The sequence below is a fragment of the Dipodomys spectabilis genome, unplaced genomic scaffold (assembly GCF_019054845.1).
Source record: "Dipodomys spectabilis isolate Male_0828 unplaced genomic scaffold, ASM1905484v1 ptg000416l, whole genome shotgun sequence".
NCBI classification, from domain to species: domain Eukaryota; kingdom Metazoa; phylum Chordata; class Mammalia; order Rodentia; family Heteromyidae; genus Dipodomys; species Dipodomys spectabilis.
The window spans coordinates 2,639,910-2,657,245 of record NW_024871093.1 but is presented as its reverse complement, the minus strand read 5'-3'; the positions used below and the strand labels follow the sequence as shown (position 1 = coordinate 2,657,245).

The 17,336-nt window shown below is 58.1% G+C and overlaps 1 protein-coding gene across 4 annotated transcripts in view; it reads right to left on the bottom strand.

The window, feature by feature from the left end:
• Positions 1 to 450: 450 nt before the first annotated feature.
• Positions 451 to 17,336, bottom strand: part of Osbp2 (oxysterol binding protein 2) — a 120,313-nt gene continuing 103,427 nt past the window's right edge. Inside the window, exons 4-15 of one of the 4 annotated variants that reach the window (XM_042667653.1) lie at positions 12,870 to 13,062; positions 12,240 to 12,357; positions 9,995 to 10,026; positions 9,903 to 9,931; positions 9,509 to 9,655; positions 8,282 to 8,527; positions 7,470 to 7,590; positions 7,124 to 7,227; positions 6,374 to 6,469; positions 6,074 to 6,258; positions 2,337 to 2,563; positions 451 to 1,967 (exon numbers count right to left, since the gene is read on the bottom strand). In XM_042667653.1, coding sequence (XP_042523587.1) covers positions 1,825 to 1,967; positions 2,337 to 2,563; positions 6,074 to 6,258; positions 6,374 to 6,469; positions 7,124 to 7,227; positions 7,470 to 7,590; positions 8,282 to 8,527; positions 9,509 to 9,655; positions 9,903 to 9,931; positions 9,995 to 10,026; positions 12,240 to 12,357; positions 12,870 to 13,062 — 1,641 coding nt within the window. In that variant the 3' untranslated portion in view covers positions 451 to 1,824. Of the gene's footprint in view, positions 1,971 to 2,336; positions 2,564 to 6,073; positions 6,259 to 6,373; positions 6,470 to 7,123; positions 7,228 to 7,469; positions 7,591 to 8,281; positions 8,528 to 9,508; positions 9,656 to 9,896; positions 9,958 to 9,994; positions 10,027 to 12,239; positions 12,358 to 12,869; positions 13,063 to 17,336 lie in introns of all 4 variants that reach the window. The other 3 variants (XM_042667652.1, XM_042667650.1, XM_042667651.1) reach the window with 3 other exon arrangements.

Below are 17,336 nucleotides of genomic sequence, written 5' to 3'. Positions count from 1 at the left end.
TGTCCCTGTGGCGTCTGGCCTGCCTCACCCCTTCCCCTGGCCTCCAGCACTGGGCCTCATCTCAGCAGATTGTGACCCACGTTGCCTAGCAACTGAGGCAACAGAAGCAACCAGGCCACTGTTGTCAAGCAACTAAGCAATGCAGAGGAACTCCCGGGCAGGCCGGCCCTCTTGAAGGGCGGTGGGTGCCTTGGGCTTTCCCTGGGCAGCCTAGGAACCTGAAGTTGGTGGTGGCTACAGCAGGGGGCAGGGATCTGTGCCAAGCTGTGATCTTCCAACCCCCACAGGCCTGCCCCCTGCTGCTTGGGACCTGGACAGAATAAAGCCCCTGGCTCCTCACGCTGCTGCTGCAGTGAAAGGTCACTGTCCCTTTAACACCTGCAGCCCCTCCCCACTTCTTCCCACCAGAGACCATGGAAAACTCCAAAGCCAAGGGTTTTGTTGTTTTTGTTTTTCAATTTTTATTACAGTCAGAAGGTGCTCACTCACACACAGTGCTGGGGAAAGAGGTACACTCCACAGCGCTGAGGAGAGGCAGATGGACACCCCTTTTACTCCCCTCCAGAGTGGCATCATAAGGCATTTCATACATTGGTGTTTTCACTTTTGTGTGTTTTGTTTTTGTTTTTAATAAAAAAAAGAAATCCCAGTCCTGGAGTAGAAAGAAAAGCTCGAGATGAACTTTCAGGACCAAACTCAAGTGGGAAGGGGGGAGAGGGGGTTTCTGAGGGTTGGGATGTGGTCACCATGGTCCAGTCCTCCCCAAGGCTGGCAGAAGCCACTGGAAGGAGCAGGAAAGGGCAGGGCACAGCTGACCGGAGGCTAAACTCAGACAGGAATGCTGTCTTCATCATTTTTCACTTTTACATATCATAGAAATTTAAGCAAAATAGCTATTTTATATATTTATATATCATATATATATATAAATTAGGCAAATAAAGAGTCGGGGGGAGGGGTCGATGAGCTGGAGCACCCCAGATCAGGACAAGGAGAGGGAGGCGCGGGGATGGGCCCCCGGGTCACCAGCCCAGGTCGAGCCGAGGGTTTGTTCCTTATTGCTGATTTGGGGCCCTGTTCTCGGGTGGGGAGCACCTGCAAGGCCCTGCCTTCCAGCCTTCCTGGCCTCTTTGGGGTTAGGGTGTTGCCAACACCCTCTGCAGTCCCCCTGTCCCGACCCCCCTGCTATGGGGTGTCTGTGGGCTCCAGGCTCTTGGGGAGGGGGCTGGGCAGGACCTTGCTGTGCTGAGCTACCAAGTGCTCCCAACTCAGGGGGTCTGGCTTTTCTGATGTCTTTAAAAAAGGGGGGGGGGCAAAGGGGAAGGGAGGTTCTTGCCAGGGCAATCAATGTACGGCAAGGAAGCACACTTGGAGAGCTAGTACTAAGTGCTGTGCTAAAAATATTACTAAACCTCATGGCTGGAAAAGAAATGCAAATTTTTTTTTCTTAAAAAAAAAGTCAAAAGAGGCTCCCTACGAGGGGCTGGTGATCTGGGCCGCCCCTGGCCCGGGCCAGCCGGCCTGAGTTGTAGGAACTGGGGTGCCCATGGGGCCCCCAAGTCCATGAGGAAAGGGGCGCGGGTGACCTGGTGCACCTGGGGGCTGAAGAGAACCCAGGTCGGCCCTTCCCCCTTCTAATCGAAGAGAGGAGCCCCCCAAAAGTTTCATTGTAGGAAAAGGAGAAAACAAGGGTCAAAAAAAAAAAAAAAAAAAAAGAGGAAAGGAAATGAATGTGGGTGGGGAGGGCCATTCAGTATTCAATTGAGTGCATTAAAGAAAGGGGGGACCTGGCTGGGCAGGTGCCTGATGGGCCGCAGAGGGTGCTCAGAAGATGTTGGGGCACATGTGCCAGTCTTGCCGCTCCTTGGCCTCCCAGTAGCCGCCCTTGTACACACAGGCCGTCTCCCCGGTCAGCGGGTCCAGCCTCTTCTCGAACCACAGGGGCATGTAGTTGTCAGACTCCTTCTCTGCTGGGCCGGTGGTGGATTGGGGAGTCAGAGGCCAGCTCCCAGGGCGCCCCTGCACCCTGTCTCCTGGCCGTGGGAGTCTTCTCTCTCTCTCCCTCTCTTCCCCTCATCTACCCCTCTCTCTCCACCTGACCCGCGCACGCACACACACCTCTACCTGCTTGATCCTTCCCCTCTCTCCCTCGTCTCAGCACACCCGCCTCCACTCCACCTGCCCCTCCCCCTCCCCCCTGCCTGGCCCCTCCCTGTTTCTCTGTCACTCTGTCCTCCACCTGCGCTCTCCCCCCTTCCTCTCCCGCCAACCTGATCTCTCATCTCTCATCTCTCTCTCGGTCTCTCCTCGCCTCTCCCTCCCTCCAGGCTCCCTACCTTCCTCTGCGGCGCAGCCCGAGGCGCACGACTCCATCCTGCGGCGGCGGGACAGGCGCTGCTTCTCCTCCAGCCGCTGCTTCTCGGTGTTGGCCTCGTCCCAGCGCCCCTTCTCCATCAGCCGCTGGTCGGGCCGCAGGCGGCTGTCGGTGGGCGCCACGCCCTCCTCCTGCTCGTTCAGGGTCAGCGCCAGCTCCGAGAAGTAGTACATGTTCTCCGCGTTCTCCCTGCGAAGCGAGGGGCGGGGGGCGGGCTTGAGCCCCGGGGACCCCCGGACCCGGCCGGGCCTTCCCGCCCGCAGGCCCAGCGCGCCGAGCCCCGCCCAGCGCGCCGAGCCCCGCCCAGCGCGCCGAGCCCCGCCCAGCGCGCCGAGCCCCGCCCAGCGCGCCCAGCCCACCCGCCCCGCCCAGCGCGCCCAGCCCACCCGCCCCGCCCAGCGCGCCCAGCCCCGCCCAGCGCGCCCAGCCCCGCCCAGCGCGCCCAGCCCACCCGCCCCGCCCAGCGCGCCCAGCCCCGCCCAGCGCGCCCCGCCCACCCGCCCCGCCCAGCGCGCCCCGCCCAGCCCCGCCCAGCGCGCCCAGCCCACCCGCCCCGCCCAGCGCGCCCAGCCCCGCCCAGCGCGCCCAGCCCACCCGCCCCGCCCAGCGCGCCCAGCCCACCCGCCCCGCCCAGCGCGCCCAGCCCACCCGCCCCGCCCAGCGCGCCCAGCCCCGCCCAGCCCCTCCCAGCGCGCCCAGACCCGCCCAGCGCGCCCAGCCCACCCACCCCGCCCAGCCCCGCCCAGCGCGCCCCGCCCCGCCCCGCCCAGCGCGCCCCGCCCCGCCCGCCCAGCCCCGCCCAGGGCGCCCAGCCCCGCCCGCCCCGCCCAGCGCGCCCAGCCCCGCCCAGCGCGCCCGCCCCGCCCAGCGCGCCCCGCCCCGCCCGCCCAGCCCCGCCCCGCCCGCCCAGCCCCGCCCGCCCCGCCCAGCGCGCCCAGCCCCGCCCAGCGCGCCCGCCCCGCCCAGCGCGCCCAGCCGGCTCCGCCCGCAGCCGCAGCTGCTTTGCACTGCGGGCCCTTCTGGGCTCCGAACTCGGTCCCTCGGGCCCCCTCGGGGCTCCCCGCTGCGGCAGGGCGCGGGCGCGGCCTGGTCTGCACTGCACGCTGCTGCGCATGCGTCCCTCACGTCCCAGACGCCTCGGTCTCCGGCGATTTCTCTTGGCTTTCCTGCTATAGTCTTTCCTTTCACTTGGCTGCAATGCATTTTGCATTTCCCTTTCGCGGGGAGGAGCCCGGGGCTGGAAGTCGGGACCCTGTGCTGGCGGGGAAGCTTTGCTCACACCCACCGCTCGCTCTTTAACGTCGGGGGCTGCTGCGCTCACTGTAACCCGGGAATGCTAGGGCCGCAGTCGCTCCAGGCACCGTGTCCTACCACTTTTGATATGTGTTGATTTCATTATCAGCCAGGTAGACGTTCTGATTTCCTTTGTATCTTCTTTGACTATAATAGGTTAATTGGAAGCCCATCCCCCCCTTTTTTTTTGGTTAGTTGTGGGACTTGAACTCAGGGCCTGGACGGTGTCCCTGAACCTCTCTCTACTCAAGGCTAGCACTCTACCACTTGAGGCACAGCACCTCTTCTGGCTTTTCCTGACTAGTTTATTGGAGAAAAGAGTCTCACAGACTTTTGTGCCTGTGCTGGCTTTGAACCGTGATCCTTATCTCTCAGCCTCCTGAGTAGCTCGAATGATAGGCATGAGTCACCAGCGCCTGGCTGGAAGTACATTTCTTTTTTTCCTTTGTGCTTATACTTAGGCCTGAACCTAGGGCCTCATGCTTTTGCACAGCTTTGGGCTCACAGTTGGTAATTTACCACTTGAGCTACATCTCTTGCCTAGCTTTTTGCTGATTATTTTGGAGATAAGAGTCTTGAGGACTTTTCTCTCTGGACTGGCTTTGAACTTCAATCCTAGTCTACATTTCAGACTCCTGAGTAGTTAGGATTACAAGCATAAGCCACATCCAGCTTCTTGGGTCATTTCTGTCCACTTTCATTTTTTTAAGGTTCTCCTTTGGCCTCGCTCTCAGGTGCTGTAGTATTGCCACTCATCAGGACTGGTCTACAGTTCCAGGATGAATCTGTAGTTTCCTAGATGTGTTTGTTTTTAGTTTTGGTTTTTTTCAGCTAACTTTCTAAGAAACGTGAGAGCATATGTATTTTTTGAGTCCATGTATATATGTAAATGCCTATTTAAAATCAGTCTAGTATGCCCTGGAAAAAAAATTAAACAAGATTACAGAATGTTATTCTTTTTTATACATGAGGAGACTGCATTTTCAGTTATCTTGCTTTGGAAGTCAAATGGAGGTAGAATGTTACTACCATTCTCTTAGCTTGATCTGGTATAAGAGTTGCTTTGGCTTCAGAATAAAAGTGAAGATTATTTTCTCTTTTTTCCTGCTTAGTCTGAAAGACTATATAATTGGGCTAACAAAATGTGGAAGATACATATCACTTGGCTGTCTTCCAGCTCTTAGTATTGCTGGAAATAGCTAAGAGGGCTCTGGTGCTCACCATGTAATATCTTCTATAAATTGGCTACTTTAATAGATGTAGAAAACTGCTAGGCCTGGGTGTGGTAGCTTATGCCTGTAACCCCAGTTACTTGGGAGGGGGAGATAGGATGATCAAAGTTTGAGACAAGTTTAGATAAAAAAATGGGAGACCATATCTGAAAAAATAAATCAAAAAGCCCTGAGTTCAAAGTCCAGTACTTCTAAAAAAAAATAAAACCAGACAAACCCTCTGTTGTTTGGGGCTTGGATTAGGACACTCAACTGTGCTGTCTGACTTGCTGAGCTGTGAGGCTGTCCAGAGACACTGAGAGTCACGTGAAACCTCTTCTCCCACTTGCTGTCTCCCCCAGGCTTCATCTTTGCTGCAGTGTGGTCATATATGCAAGAGATGTCATCTATTGCTCCTTTATTTCCTGTGCAGTCTCCATGATCTTCTCTTTGCAATCTTCTGTGGTACTTTTTTGTTTGGTTGGTTGTTTGTTTTTTGTTGGCTGTGGGGCTTGAACTCTGGGCCTGGGCTCTTCAGTTCAACACAAGGGCTCGAGCCACAGCGCCACTTCCGGTTTTCTGAGTGGTTTATTGGAGATTAGAGTCTCACAGACTTTCCTGCCCAGGCTGGCTTTGAACCGCGATCCCCACACCTTTGCCTTCTGAGTAGCTAGGATTACAGGCATGAGCCATTGGCGCCCAGCTAGTTTTGGTTTTGTTTTGTTTTCTAAAATAAATAGCTCCCTGTAAGATATTTTCAATGTTCAAGGACAGCTCTCTACCGCTTGGGCCACAGCTCCACTTGTGGCTTTTTGGTGGTGTATTGGAGATAAAGGAGTCTCACTGACTTTTCAGGCAAGGAACCGCAATCATCTCTCAGATCTCAGCCTCCTGAAGTAGCTAGGATTATAGACGTGAGCCACGGGCATCTGGTGTCCTGTCACCTTTTAAAGAGCCTCTGTCTGGCCCAGGATCCGAGGCCACCGGAGAGTTTCACGCTTGCTCACTGTGGGGCATGGGGCTTTTACAGCAATGACAAGTGCATGACTTTATTCTCCTACCATGTGCACGCATGCGCAGACCGAGACCTTCCAGCTGGTCAGGATTTTTTTTCTGGGAGGGGGGTCCTCTGCCTGTCCCCTGCTCCCTGGCCTCTCCCCCACAACCCCAGGACGGTTCCCCACCCCCAACTCACGGCAGCGGGTACTTCTTCCACAGCAGCTTGGCTGGCAGGGTCTGGTACACGGTCTTCTGCTTGCCGTCGGAGCTGGGGCTGCTGGGGCTGCTGTGCACGATCTTGGAACATTCCATCTGCTCATCCCACGAGCCCGACAGCACGTAGTGGGCCTGGCCCTGGCTGTCACTCACCACCCCGGTCACCTGTGGACGCGGCAGGGCCCGCGTCAGCGCAGGCCGCGCTCCCAGCCCCCCCTTCTCCTCCGCCCCCCCCCCCCCGCCCCGGGGCCTCCGGGGCTGCGGTGGGGGCGCCGCTCACCTTGCGGGCCGCCTCTTTGGAGAAATAGCTGTAGGGCACGAACTTCATCTGGCACCGGTCTTTGGTCTTATGGTTCACGATCTCGATGTCCCCTGACTGGTTAGGGCGGGCGGTGGTCAGCGCGGCCCAACCCCGGGCCCGTGCCCCCTCCTCCCAGCCCTGTCCCCCGCCTCCCAGCTGCCCAGCCCCGCCCCTCCACCAGCTCCACCAGCTCCACCCCCTCCGCCCAGCCACGCCTCCCAGCTCCCCGCCCCGCCCCTCCACCAGCCCCGCCCCTCCAACCAGCCCTGTCCCCGCCTCCCAGCTGCCCAACCCCGCCCTCCGCCCCGCCTCTCCACCAGCTCCACCCCTTCCGCCCAGCCACGCCTCCCAGCTCCCCGCCCCGCCCCTCCACCAGCCCCGCCCTCCTCCCAGCCCTGTCCCCGCCTCCCAGCTGCCCAGCCCCGCCCCTCCACCAGCTCCACCCCCTCCGCCCAGCCACGCCTCCCAGCTCCCAGCCCCGCCCCTCCACCAGCTCCACCCCTTCCGCCCAGCCACGCCTCCCAGCTCCCCGCCCCGCCCCTCCACCAGCCCCGCCCTCCTCCCAGCCCTGTCCCCGCCTCCCAGCTGTCCAACCCCGCCCTCCGCCCCGCCCCTCTACCAGCCCCACCCCCTCCGCCCCATCCCGCCTCCCAGCTCCCCGCCCCGCCCCTCCACCAGCCCCGCCCTCCTCCCAGCCCCGCCCCTCCTCCCAGCGGCCCTCCCACCGACCTGGTCGATCCAGAGCTTGCCCACGATGATGTTATGGACAGTCGAGGTGCTCTTCCTCCACACGTAGTGATTCCCACTCCCCTGGAATTCTAGGTGGATGGCACCTGGATGGGGGGGGGTCAGAGGTCACGGTGCCTCCCTGTCTGGGCCTCTGGCCAATCCATTCACAGGCCCAGGGTGGGAACCAGAGAAATACCCATGCAGACTGGTGCCAGAGCACAGGTGGGGAGGCTGTGGGTACTGGTGTGGGGGGAGGGGCAGACCTGCACCGCGGTCTCCCCTGGGAGCCCCAGGCCAGCTTTGGGGGGGGGGCAGAGCTCCCAGTGGGCCCCCCGTCCCAGCTCACCCAGCGGCATGATGGAGATGTATTTGCCCCGGAACTTGCTGGCGATGGTGATCTCCTGCCAGAGGCTCCAGCCGTTCTTGGAGAACACGTAATGGGCCGCGGAGGGTGGGTGGTGGCTCACCTAGGGCCAGACCACACAACGTGACCTTGGCTGGACGGGAAGTCACCCACCTTCCCAGCCAGGGGCCCAGCTTCCTCTGGGGCCCAGGGGTGGTCCTGGACCCAAGGCAGGGTCCAATGGCAAAACAGCACGATATGGGGGCCCGCAGCCCTGCCCAGCCCACCCAGTGAGATGAGCTGTAGCTGAGTGTGGCTCTGGGGGAATAGGAAGTGGGGAGGGGTGGAGTGGGTGGGAGCAAGTCCTCACCAAGTCCTCACCATGGGCGGGGACGTCCAGGGACTTCCTCTCCTGTCCCCCCCTTGAGCTGCCCTTCCGCAGCATGGGCGCCCCACTAACCCCACTTCCTGGACACCTGCCCTGGCCTGTCTCAACTCTCCACAGCTTTTCCTCACTCCACAACACGGGCTCTGTGGGCTCCCCTCACTCCCTCGGGCACCCCAAGGTTTTGTGGCCTTTGCCAGGCACCAAGCCCAGCCTCGCCCTGAGCCCCACCGTGGCCACTGCTGTAGTAGTGTCCTGTCTGGTGAGTGGTCTCCTCGCCCACCCCCAGGCTTTGAACGTATAGGCCCCCCCCATGCCAGTCCTCCGTGTGATGGCTGTGCTGTCCCTGAGCCCAGCGGCTGGTCACCAGTGGTTTGGTGGTCGGTCACAGGCCGGAGGGGCAGCGCAGGGCCAGCCCGGGGGGGCTCACCTGTTCGCAGAGGGAGCGCAGGCCCATGTCCTCGAGGCGGTCCAGCTCAAAGGTCTCCCCCAGCATGGGGTTGAAGGGCTTGGCGATGCGGTGCACCGTGGTGGAGTAGGAGGACACAGAGAAGGCGGCCACCAGGCACATCTGCTCCACCGAGCTGGCGCAGTGCACCGCCTTGTCCAGCAGGTGGTGGTACTCCAGGTCCTCTGTCAGCCGCTGGAGCATGGACAGGGGCTCATTGAAGTTCACCTGCCCATGTGGGGGGAGGGGGAGGCGGGGGGGGGGGGGGAGAGGGTGGGTGGTCAGCCCAGAAGCTGGCCCCTGGGTCACCACAGCACCCTTGCTCTTCTCACACTCTTAAGAACATCCTTGCTCTGAGGGGCTCCTTCCCCTAGATGTCCCTTTGTCCCCCTGCCATCCAGCACTGTGGCCCCACCTCCGCTTTCTTCCTCACTTTCTGCTATGCTCTGATGACATTTACTCCCCCCCCCCCCCCCCCCCCCGCACCAGTATGTAAACTGTGGCCAGGCCACTGCAGGTGTAGGGCCATCAGGATGGAGGGACAAGCACTGGCTCAGCCATCCATAGTGGAGGCGGGGGTTTTCTTCAGATTCTGAGCTGTGGTTTTCTTTTGAGGGCCCCAGTGCAGAGGCCTGCACAGGATGGGTGGGGTGGGCCTCAGGCAAGCACCCCCGCCCCCCTCCCATCTTCACTGTAGTCTTTTTTGTGCTACCTAGCGCGATACCCCAGATTCTCAGCAGGGGGCGCTGTGGCTCCACTGTGAGATCTAGACACAGGCCAAAGGTAGGAAGGGCTTCAGGAGTCCTACAGTGGAGCTGTCTGGCCTGGAATCCTCAAGCCCGTTCATGGAGGAGAGGCCACTGCAGCCTGGAGACACAAGGACCCCCAGCTCTGCCCTTGGACCTTTGTGTGACCTTGCTTGAGCCTTTATTTCCGGGTGCGGATATCAGGAACGACCCCTGGTATGAGGGAGAATTTCCCCTCTATTAGCAAAACCCGCTCCCACCACTTTCCATCCACCCAAGGCCAGGACAGCTGGGACCTGGCGCGGCCCTGTCTGCTCCGGAGTCACTCCCTGTCTCCCTCCTGCTATCTGGGGGTTTGGTTGATGAACACCTTGTTCCTCGGGTGCCATGAAGGAAATGACACCCCAGGGTGGGGGGCACCCAGGTCCCAGCCCGGAGGGCCCCAGGTCCGCCGCGCGCGCACCGGCATCGGGATCCTGGAGAGCTCACGGCCGATGCAGTTCTTCATGATGCTCCAGAGGTTAAGGCTGTAGTTGGGCTTGTCGGGGATGCGGGCGCGCCTCTTGACTTTGGATGAACCCTTGGGTTCAATCGAGGCACTGCCTAACACCTGCCAGAGAAGCAGGACACGCCTCTCAGCAGAGGCCCCCAGGTCACCCCTGGCCTTACCGGCATCAGAGCTCACACTGCTTGTGGGAAGAGCAGGTTGGCTCTGCCTGTCTGTGGCCTGGGAGGCAGATGGGTGGGGGGTGGGTGGAGAGGGTCAGGGAGTGGGGGGTGTGCCCTGGGGACTCTGTGCCCAGAAGACCCCCCAGCTTCTGCCCCATGCTGCCTCTCGGCTGATCTCCCACACTCACATTGTCTGACGAGGTCCAGTCCACGGAGCCTAACACAGGTCCCTCTTCTGTTTTTCTGCAGGACACAAAGGGGGAAGGCAGGTCAGAGACACTGGTACCCCGCCCACCTTCCCAGCAGGCTTCTCTGAGGGCCCCAGGCAGTGATTCAGACTCAGCCCAGCCCGTGTGTGCAGCCCCTGTGCCCAGCCTCTCCTGGGGACCATGACACAGGACTAGGAAGAGGTGGGGGATGACCATCACCCTATGAAAGACTTGTAGCTCTCATAGAGTGGGTCCCCAATGGGCCCCTTTCTGTCTCCAACACATATTGCATGACCTTTCAGTATAGGCATCTTTCAGTATGGGCATCTGACTCGCACGCCAGATAGGCTCCTGGGGGCAGGAAATGGGTCACCTACATCCCTGTGTTCTGCAGGGTGCTGGGGGCTCACACCTGTAATCCTAACCACTCAGGAGGCTGAGATCTGAGCATCCTGTGAGATTCTTATCTCCAATTAACCACCAAAAAGCTGGAAGTGGAGCTGTGGCTCAAGTGGTAGAGCACTAGCCTTGAGCAAAAAAGCTCAGGGACAACACCTAGGCCCTAAGTTCAAGTCTGAGAACGTGTGTGTGTGTATGTGTGTGTGTGTGTGTGTGTGTGTGTGTGTGTCCTGACACTTGTTGCACAGATGGCCAAAGCAGCAGGGGACACCACGGCCAAGGGGTCAGCAAGCCCTATGGGGGCCTTGAATGGCAATCAACTCAGCCCTTGGTGGCCAGGAGCTACTTGGAAGATTGGAGGAGCCCAGACCTAGGGGCTTCTGGTGTGGAGGGGTGGGCAGGGGCATCCTGGCTTCAGAGCCATGAGCGGAAGGAAGCTGAGGAGGCAGGACAGACAGGCTGCAGCTTAAATATGCTACTGAGAGGTAGGAAATGGTCCCAAGCTGGAGTTGCAGGGCTGACGGAAGGGGAAGTACTAGCAGGTGCGTCCATGGAGACTCCAGCCCCAAGGGAGCAGTGGCTGTGTCCAGCCCATTTTTAGATTTTCCCTCTGTACCCACACCCAGAAAACGGACAATGTGTTCACTGCCAGCAAGTGCCCTTTCAAGGTTGTACTTGAGTGGATTAGAAACATTCTGAAAGAAAGAACAGTTTTTTTTTCTTTCTTTCCAGTATTGGAGTTTGAACTAAGGGCCTGCACTCTATTACTTGAACCATGCTCTATTTTTGAATTCTTTTCTTTTCTTTGTTGTGGGGCTTGAACTTGGCCTGGGTGTTGTCCCCGAGTTTTTCTGCTCAAGGCTAGTGCTCTCCCACTTTGACCCACAGCTCCACTTCTAGTTTTCAGATGGTTAGTTGGAGATAAGAGTTTCACAGACTTTCCTGATCCAGTTGGCTTCGAATCATGATCCTCAGCCTCTTGAGTAGTTAAGATTTCAGGTGTGAGCCATCAGCACCTGGCTTGAATTAAGTTATTTTCAAGCCTAGAGTGGCCTGGACTTCAATCCTCCTACTGAGCTTTCCCTGTTAACAGAAATATGCCACCTTGCCCAGCCACTGGCTGAGATGGACTCTTGTGAACTTTTATTTATTTATTTATTTTTTGGTGCCAGCTCTGGGGCTTGAACTCGGGGCCTTGAACTCGAGGCCTGAGCCTCTCTGTGCTCAAGGCTAACTCAACCACAGTGCCACTTCTGGCTTATTGGAGATAAGAAAAGATTCTCACAGGCTTTTCTGCCCAGGCTGGCTTCAAACTGTGATCCTCAGATCTCAGTCTCCTGAGTAGCTAAGATTACAGGCCACCAGTGTTTTGTGAACTTCTTTTTGCGTGGGCTGGCCTCCAATCTTGATTCCCTGATTTCAGCCTCCCAGGCAGCTATCATTACAGGCTTGGAGAGCACACTTTTTATAAATAATTGAAGGCAAATAAAAAATAATCCCTTAACATTGTGGATGGGACTAGCTGTGGGATCTTCAACTGCTCTGAGAAGAAAATGAGCAGTTGGCACCTGCTGGGTTTCCGCAGCTAGTTCAGTGAGTGCCCATTCTCAATAGAAGGGAAAGCTTTTGGCTGTGCTGGGGTCTGAACTCAGTGCACTAACATTTAGGCCCCATCCCCAGCTCTATTTTTCAGATGCATTTTTGCATAAGGCCAGCCTCAGACTGCAGTCCTCCTACCTAAACCTCTGAGTGGAATTACAGCTGGGAGAATAGAATCTAAGCCCCCACTCCACCTGGAACAGACTTAAAGCCTGAAGAACATAGCTGGCCAATAGACCAAATGGAGAGAACCAAGTGGGTTCAAAGCTGACCCTCGGGATGGGTAGTACCTCCCGTCCCCACCTGCAGAGGGCACACCTGTCTTCCTTGGACTCTGTGATCACAGTGATGAAGGACGTGGAGTCTTCCATGGCATCGAAGTACTCGGTATCTTCATCTTCCTCACTGTCCTCTCCTTTAGTGTTCAAGAGGCTTCCTAAAAACACGCAGAGTCCCCGGCCCAATTTACTGTCTCAGAAAGGAAGATGAGAGCCAAGGACGTCCAGGCCCTCTCCCTCTGCCCGCCCTGACCTCCCCTCCCCACAAGCCTGGACTGTACGTGCTAGCTCTCATTCCCTTCTTCCTTTCAACACACAGCTGCTCTGATCCCTCCTCCTGGAAGCCTTTCCTGATCTCTTGGCATGGTGGACCTGTCTGAGGCCCAGCTTCCTTTCCTGACAGAACCCTGTCCAGGGTGCCTGTAACCTTTAGCCTGCCACAGAGTAGATTGATGGGCTAACTGAGCTTCAGAGAATTGGAACCAAAGCATGGGACATCCACCACCATTGAGAGGCAGGCTGAGGTTGGCCAGGCAAGCTGTGTGTGTGTGTGTGTGTGTGTGTGTGTGTGTGTGAACTGGGGTCCACAATGAACTGTAAGCAAACCTGGTGGGCAGAGGGAGGCTGAGGGTAGAGGATGGCCTCCTGAGGTCCCTGAGGCCATGCTTACCCTGGCTGAAGCTCTGAGTGGGGTCGGTGGTCCTGCCGGGGGCGCTACGGAAGGCTCGCTCGAGGCTGTTGTGCTGTTTGGCCAGCTGCTCGATGGTCTCCTCCAGGTGGACCCGCTGCTCCTGCTCATACTGCAGGGCCCGCTGCCATTTCCGGCTGTGCGTCTCCGCTAGTTCCAGGAAGTCCCTGCAGGCCTGCAAGGGACCAATCCAGGCCATCACTGCCTGTCCGCTGAAGCTGGGGGCTTCCAACTCAGCACTGCCTCCTCCTCACGGGATGCCAGGCCTCTTGAGAAGCAGAGACGGGTCATTGTGCCTCTGTCCCCAGAAACCAGGCCTGGGCCCTAGCCAGTCCTGGAGAGCATGGAGTCCAAGCCAGGAAGTCCTAGCTTTGCCCTCTCTGGACACCTTCACCCAGTGGGAGGGGTCACATTTCCTCCATGGTTTCTGGCAACCCCCCCTCCCCCACCTCATGCCAGTCACCTTGAGCTCTCGGTCCAAAATTGGTCCAAAATTCGCCTCTGTGACAAAGACCCACCAGCCTCCGCACCAACAGCACATTACTGAGTTTGACCAGTTTCTCTGATCGCTTTCTAACCCTCTTCCTCAGGGGTGCCCCAATACTCAAGGTGATGATCCCCCAAAAGAAAGAATATAAAATGTGCAATTGTTAGGACCAGGTCAAAATTAAGCAGATAAGGTACTGATTAGACCAAGGAAGAAGAAAACTGAACTGGGACAAACAAGTCCCAGGTAACCCAAGAAACACAGGTACAGACCTAGGGAGGAGGACAACACTGTGGTCTGCCAGTTACCGAGACTTGACCGTTTATATTGACTAAGAATAGGGCCAAATGTTACATTTCAAAGCTAAAGGCTTGAGTAGAGAGTTAAGCACCAGGGTGGCTGTTCTAAAGGATGGCCTGTCTGCCTCTAGGCCATTTGGGGAGCAAATCAGTGCTTCCTGCAGTTTGGGGAGGTCAGACATCATGGCCAATTGACTGATGGTGTTGGTGCCTCCGTTCACTGATGGTGGGTTTGAGTCGCACTGGCCCTAGGAAGCTGGGATATTTCACTCAGCAGGTATTGAGATCTGGTCCTGGGGCTCAGACTGGTGGGGATGAGTGTGATGGGGGGTGTCCTGGGCTGCCCCTGGAGAGAAGGAGGACAGGCTCCCCAGCCTGGAGGATGGCAGCCCCTCAGGGACAGCCTGGTGGCCTAACTGGCTTGGGGTCCTTGAGAGGACTGCTGGCCATTACCCAGGCACCGTTTGTGTGTGTGTGGGGGGGGGGGGGGGGAAGGAAAAGGTAAGGGGGGGAGAGGAGAGAGAGATCGTGTATTATGGAGCTTGACCTCAGGGCCTGGGTGCTGTCCCTAAGCTTTTTTTTTTATCACTCAAGGCTGGAGCTCTACCACTGAAGCCATAGCTATTTCTGGCCATTTTTTAACTGAAGGTAAGAGTCTCTCAGGTTTTCCTGCCCAGGATGGTTTGGACCCCGATCCTCAGGTCTCATCCTCCTCCTGAGTAGCTAGGATGACGGGCATGAGCGGTCAGCAGCTGGCTCTGCACCTCATGCCTTTTAACAGGCCCAACTCTGGACTGCTCCTTCCACCTCCTCTAATACCTATGGTGGGGCAGAGCAAGGCTACTCCTAACCCTATTCTGAAGACGCAGAGATGGGTCTGCTTTGCCCAAGGGAAGCAGCAAAGCATTGTGGGAAAGGGCACATCATTAGGAGTTGGAAGAATGGCTCCAGCAGAGCCCCGGGGCCCTGGCAGCCCAAGTCCTCGTGAACAGTAATGTCAGACACAGTGTTCCCAGGCTGCTCTGTCTCAGCTGTGAATCGAACTTTCCCCATCAAGTTCACAAGGTAAGGGCATTCCCTCCATCCTCAGGTTGAGGGTTCTCCTGCCCTCTCCCAAAAGGCCTGGGTGTGAGGCCTGGCCACACCTAAGCAGAGATTCGTCCTGACCTGGCAGCGGCCGGGCGGTGGGAATGGGAGGGGGGAGGGAATCTCCTTATCTCATGCTCTTAACAGCTCGCAGGTGGGAGGGGCTGCATCCCTGCCATTGGCTCGTGAGCTAGTCAGTCTGTAAATGTGGGGTCTGTATGGCTCCCCCAGGGCGGGGTGGACACCTCTTCAGCCAGTCACGCCTGGCTCCCAGACTGACTCTGTTGTTCCCTGGTGACCCTTTATCACCCTGCCTCCTGTGGTCTGCCTGCCCCCCACAACCCTATCCCCCATCACATGAGGGAGGGGACCCCCATGACACACACAGCAAAACCTCCAGACCAGAAGACACCCAGGCTGGCCGGGCCAGTGGATACAAGAAGTGAAGGTGGCGTATCCTCCCCCTTGGATGCTGAGAACATTCCAGACCCCACAGAGGCCCTGCTGGATGGGTGGACGGACACCTCCACCCTGCTCCAAGATGGTGGAACCAAGATGTCGATGTGTCAGAGCAAGGTGGCTACAGAGCCAGACCCGGAGCGCAGGTCCTCAACCCGGAGCCCCCTCTGCCTCCCGCTTGCCCGGCTGCTCCCTGTCACCCATGCCAGGGCCATACGCTTGGCCTCAGCATGCAGTCTAGTGTCAGCCCCTGCAGCCTGTGTGCCCACCAGAGTGAGGCCCTGGGCATGGCGAGCCGCTATGACTGCCTGGCAGCGTGCTGGGTGGGCCAGCACGGGCAGGAGAAACTCCACAGGCAGGGGGTTGGGCTACAAGGTTCTTAGAACTTTGCTTCTTCCTTGTATACCTCCCTTCATGCCACCCCCCCAAACCACAGAACTGAAGCTGGGGCTGCCCAGGTCAACAGGGACAAGCGCCTGGGAGCAAGCATGCAGAACCAGGCGCAGATTCTCAGGGGTTTGCTGGTCTGTGGGTGGTCCGTCTCCCCCCCCCCATTGCCCTGGTCCACCCCCTCTCTCTCCCCAGCGCTCCTCCATCCCATCTGCCCACCATTTTCCTCTCCAGCCCCTGAGAGCATCATAGCCAAGCAGGCAGGAGCTGTGCCTTATAAATGAGCCACACTGGTCAAGAGCAAAAGCAAAATACAAGCAAACCCAGAGCACGGATGAAGTAGGTTCCCTCTTCCTACGCTTGCTGCCTGCAGGCTCTAGATACTTTAGGCATGATCACTGGGGGGGGGGGGGGGGGGGGGGTGGATGGGCTTACACCTGTAATCCCAGCTATTTGGGAGGGGGACAGTGGGAGGATCACAGTTGGAGGCCAGCCTCCGCAAAAAGTTATTGAGATTCCCTAGCTCAACCAACAAGCTGGGTGTGTGGGGGTGCACACCCGTGATTCCCAGCTACCTGAGAAGCAGAGAGAGGAGGATTGGGGGCTGAGACTGGCCTCTAACAAAAATGCAAGAACTAATCTTCAAAAATAAGACAAAAGAAAGGGGGGGGCTGTCGAGCAAGAGTGAGGCCTTGAGTTCAAATCCCCCAGTACTACCGAAAAAGACTATTTTCTCATCTGAGGGAAAAGAGGACATTCCGCTCACCCAGATGGCCCCAGCTGATCTGAGATGTGGCTCCTAATCCCTCCTAGCCCATCTCTGACTACACCCGCTTCCAGGCCCTCCCGATTGGCCCACCACATTCTTGTGCCTCCTTGCCCTTCTTGGCTCCATCCCAACCACATCTGGTTACCCTGGCCTGGCTCACTTCTTCCCTCCACACCCCCTTCTCAGGCTGCTTCTCACAAGTGCTCACCAAGCCTGACCCGGGGGTAACGCGGGCTTGGGCGGTGAAGGGCTTGCCCCAGGCCACAGAGAGGTATGTGCAGAGATGGGGTCTGAGTCTCGGCGCTCCACCTGCCTACAAGGCTTGAATTCACTGCGCTTTCTTGGTCAAGGCTGGTGATTTACCACTTAAGCTACCAGTCCTGCTTTTTGCTAGTCCTGGACTAGGCTTTGAACTGACCTCAGCCTCCTCAGTAGTTAGGATTACAAGTGTGAGCCGCTGGTGCCTGGGGTACAGCTGGATCTTTGTTGCTCTCTGGGGAAGGGGGTGTCCCTTGAGGTGAGGGGCCTCATGGCTGTCCTCTGGTGGAGCTGGGATCTGGGGATGATAGCCTTGTACAACCTGCCCTGGCACTGTCATCAAGGCCCGGGAGTCAGGCATGACCTCTGTCTACCTCAGTTCTCACAGGGCCTACAGCAATGCAGCATGTTGACAGGAAGTCAAGTCCCCTGGGCAGCTGGGTGGCATCTGAAGATCACAGAATGTCATGGAAGAGGGGGCAGGTTGTGACTGTCTGCGTCATTCGTGTGGCTGGACCTAGGGATTCTGCCCCTGTCTCCGGTGGGGGATGCCTGCAGCAGATGGCCTGCCCTGGTCAGCCCGTGGACTGCAGAAACCCATTGTCCCTGCTCTTCCCCCCATTGCACCCACCTGGTGTCCATCCCCAACTCCCAGGCTCTCCTCTGCGGCCGCTGGCCTTCGCCAGGTCCCATCCTGCCAC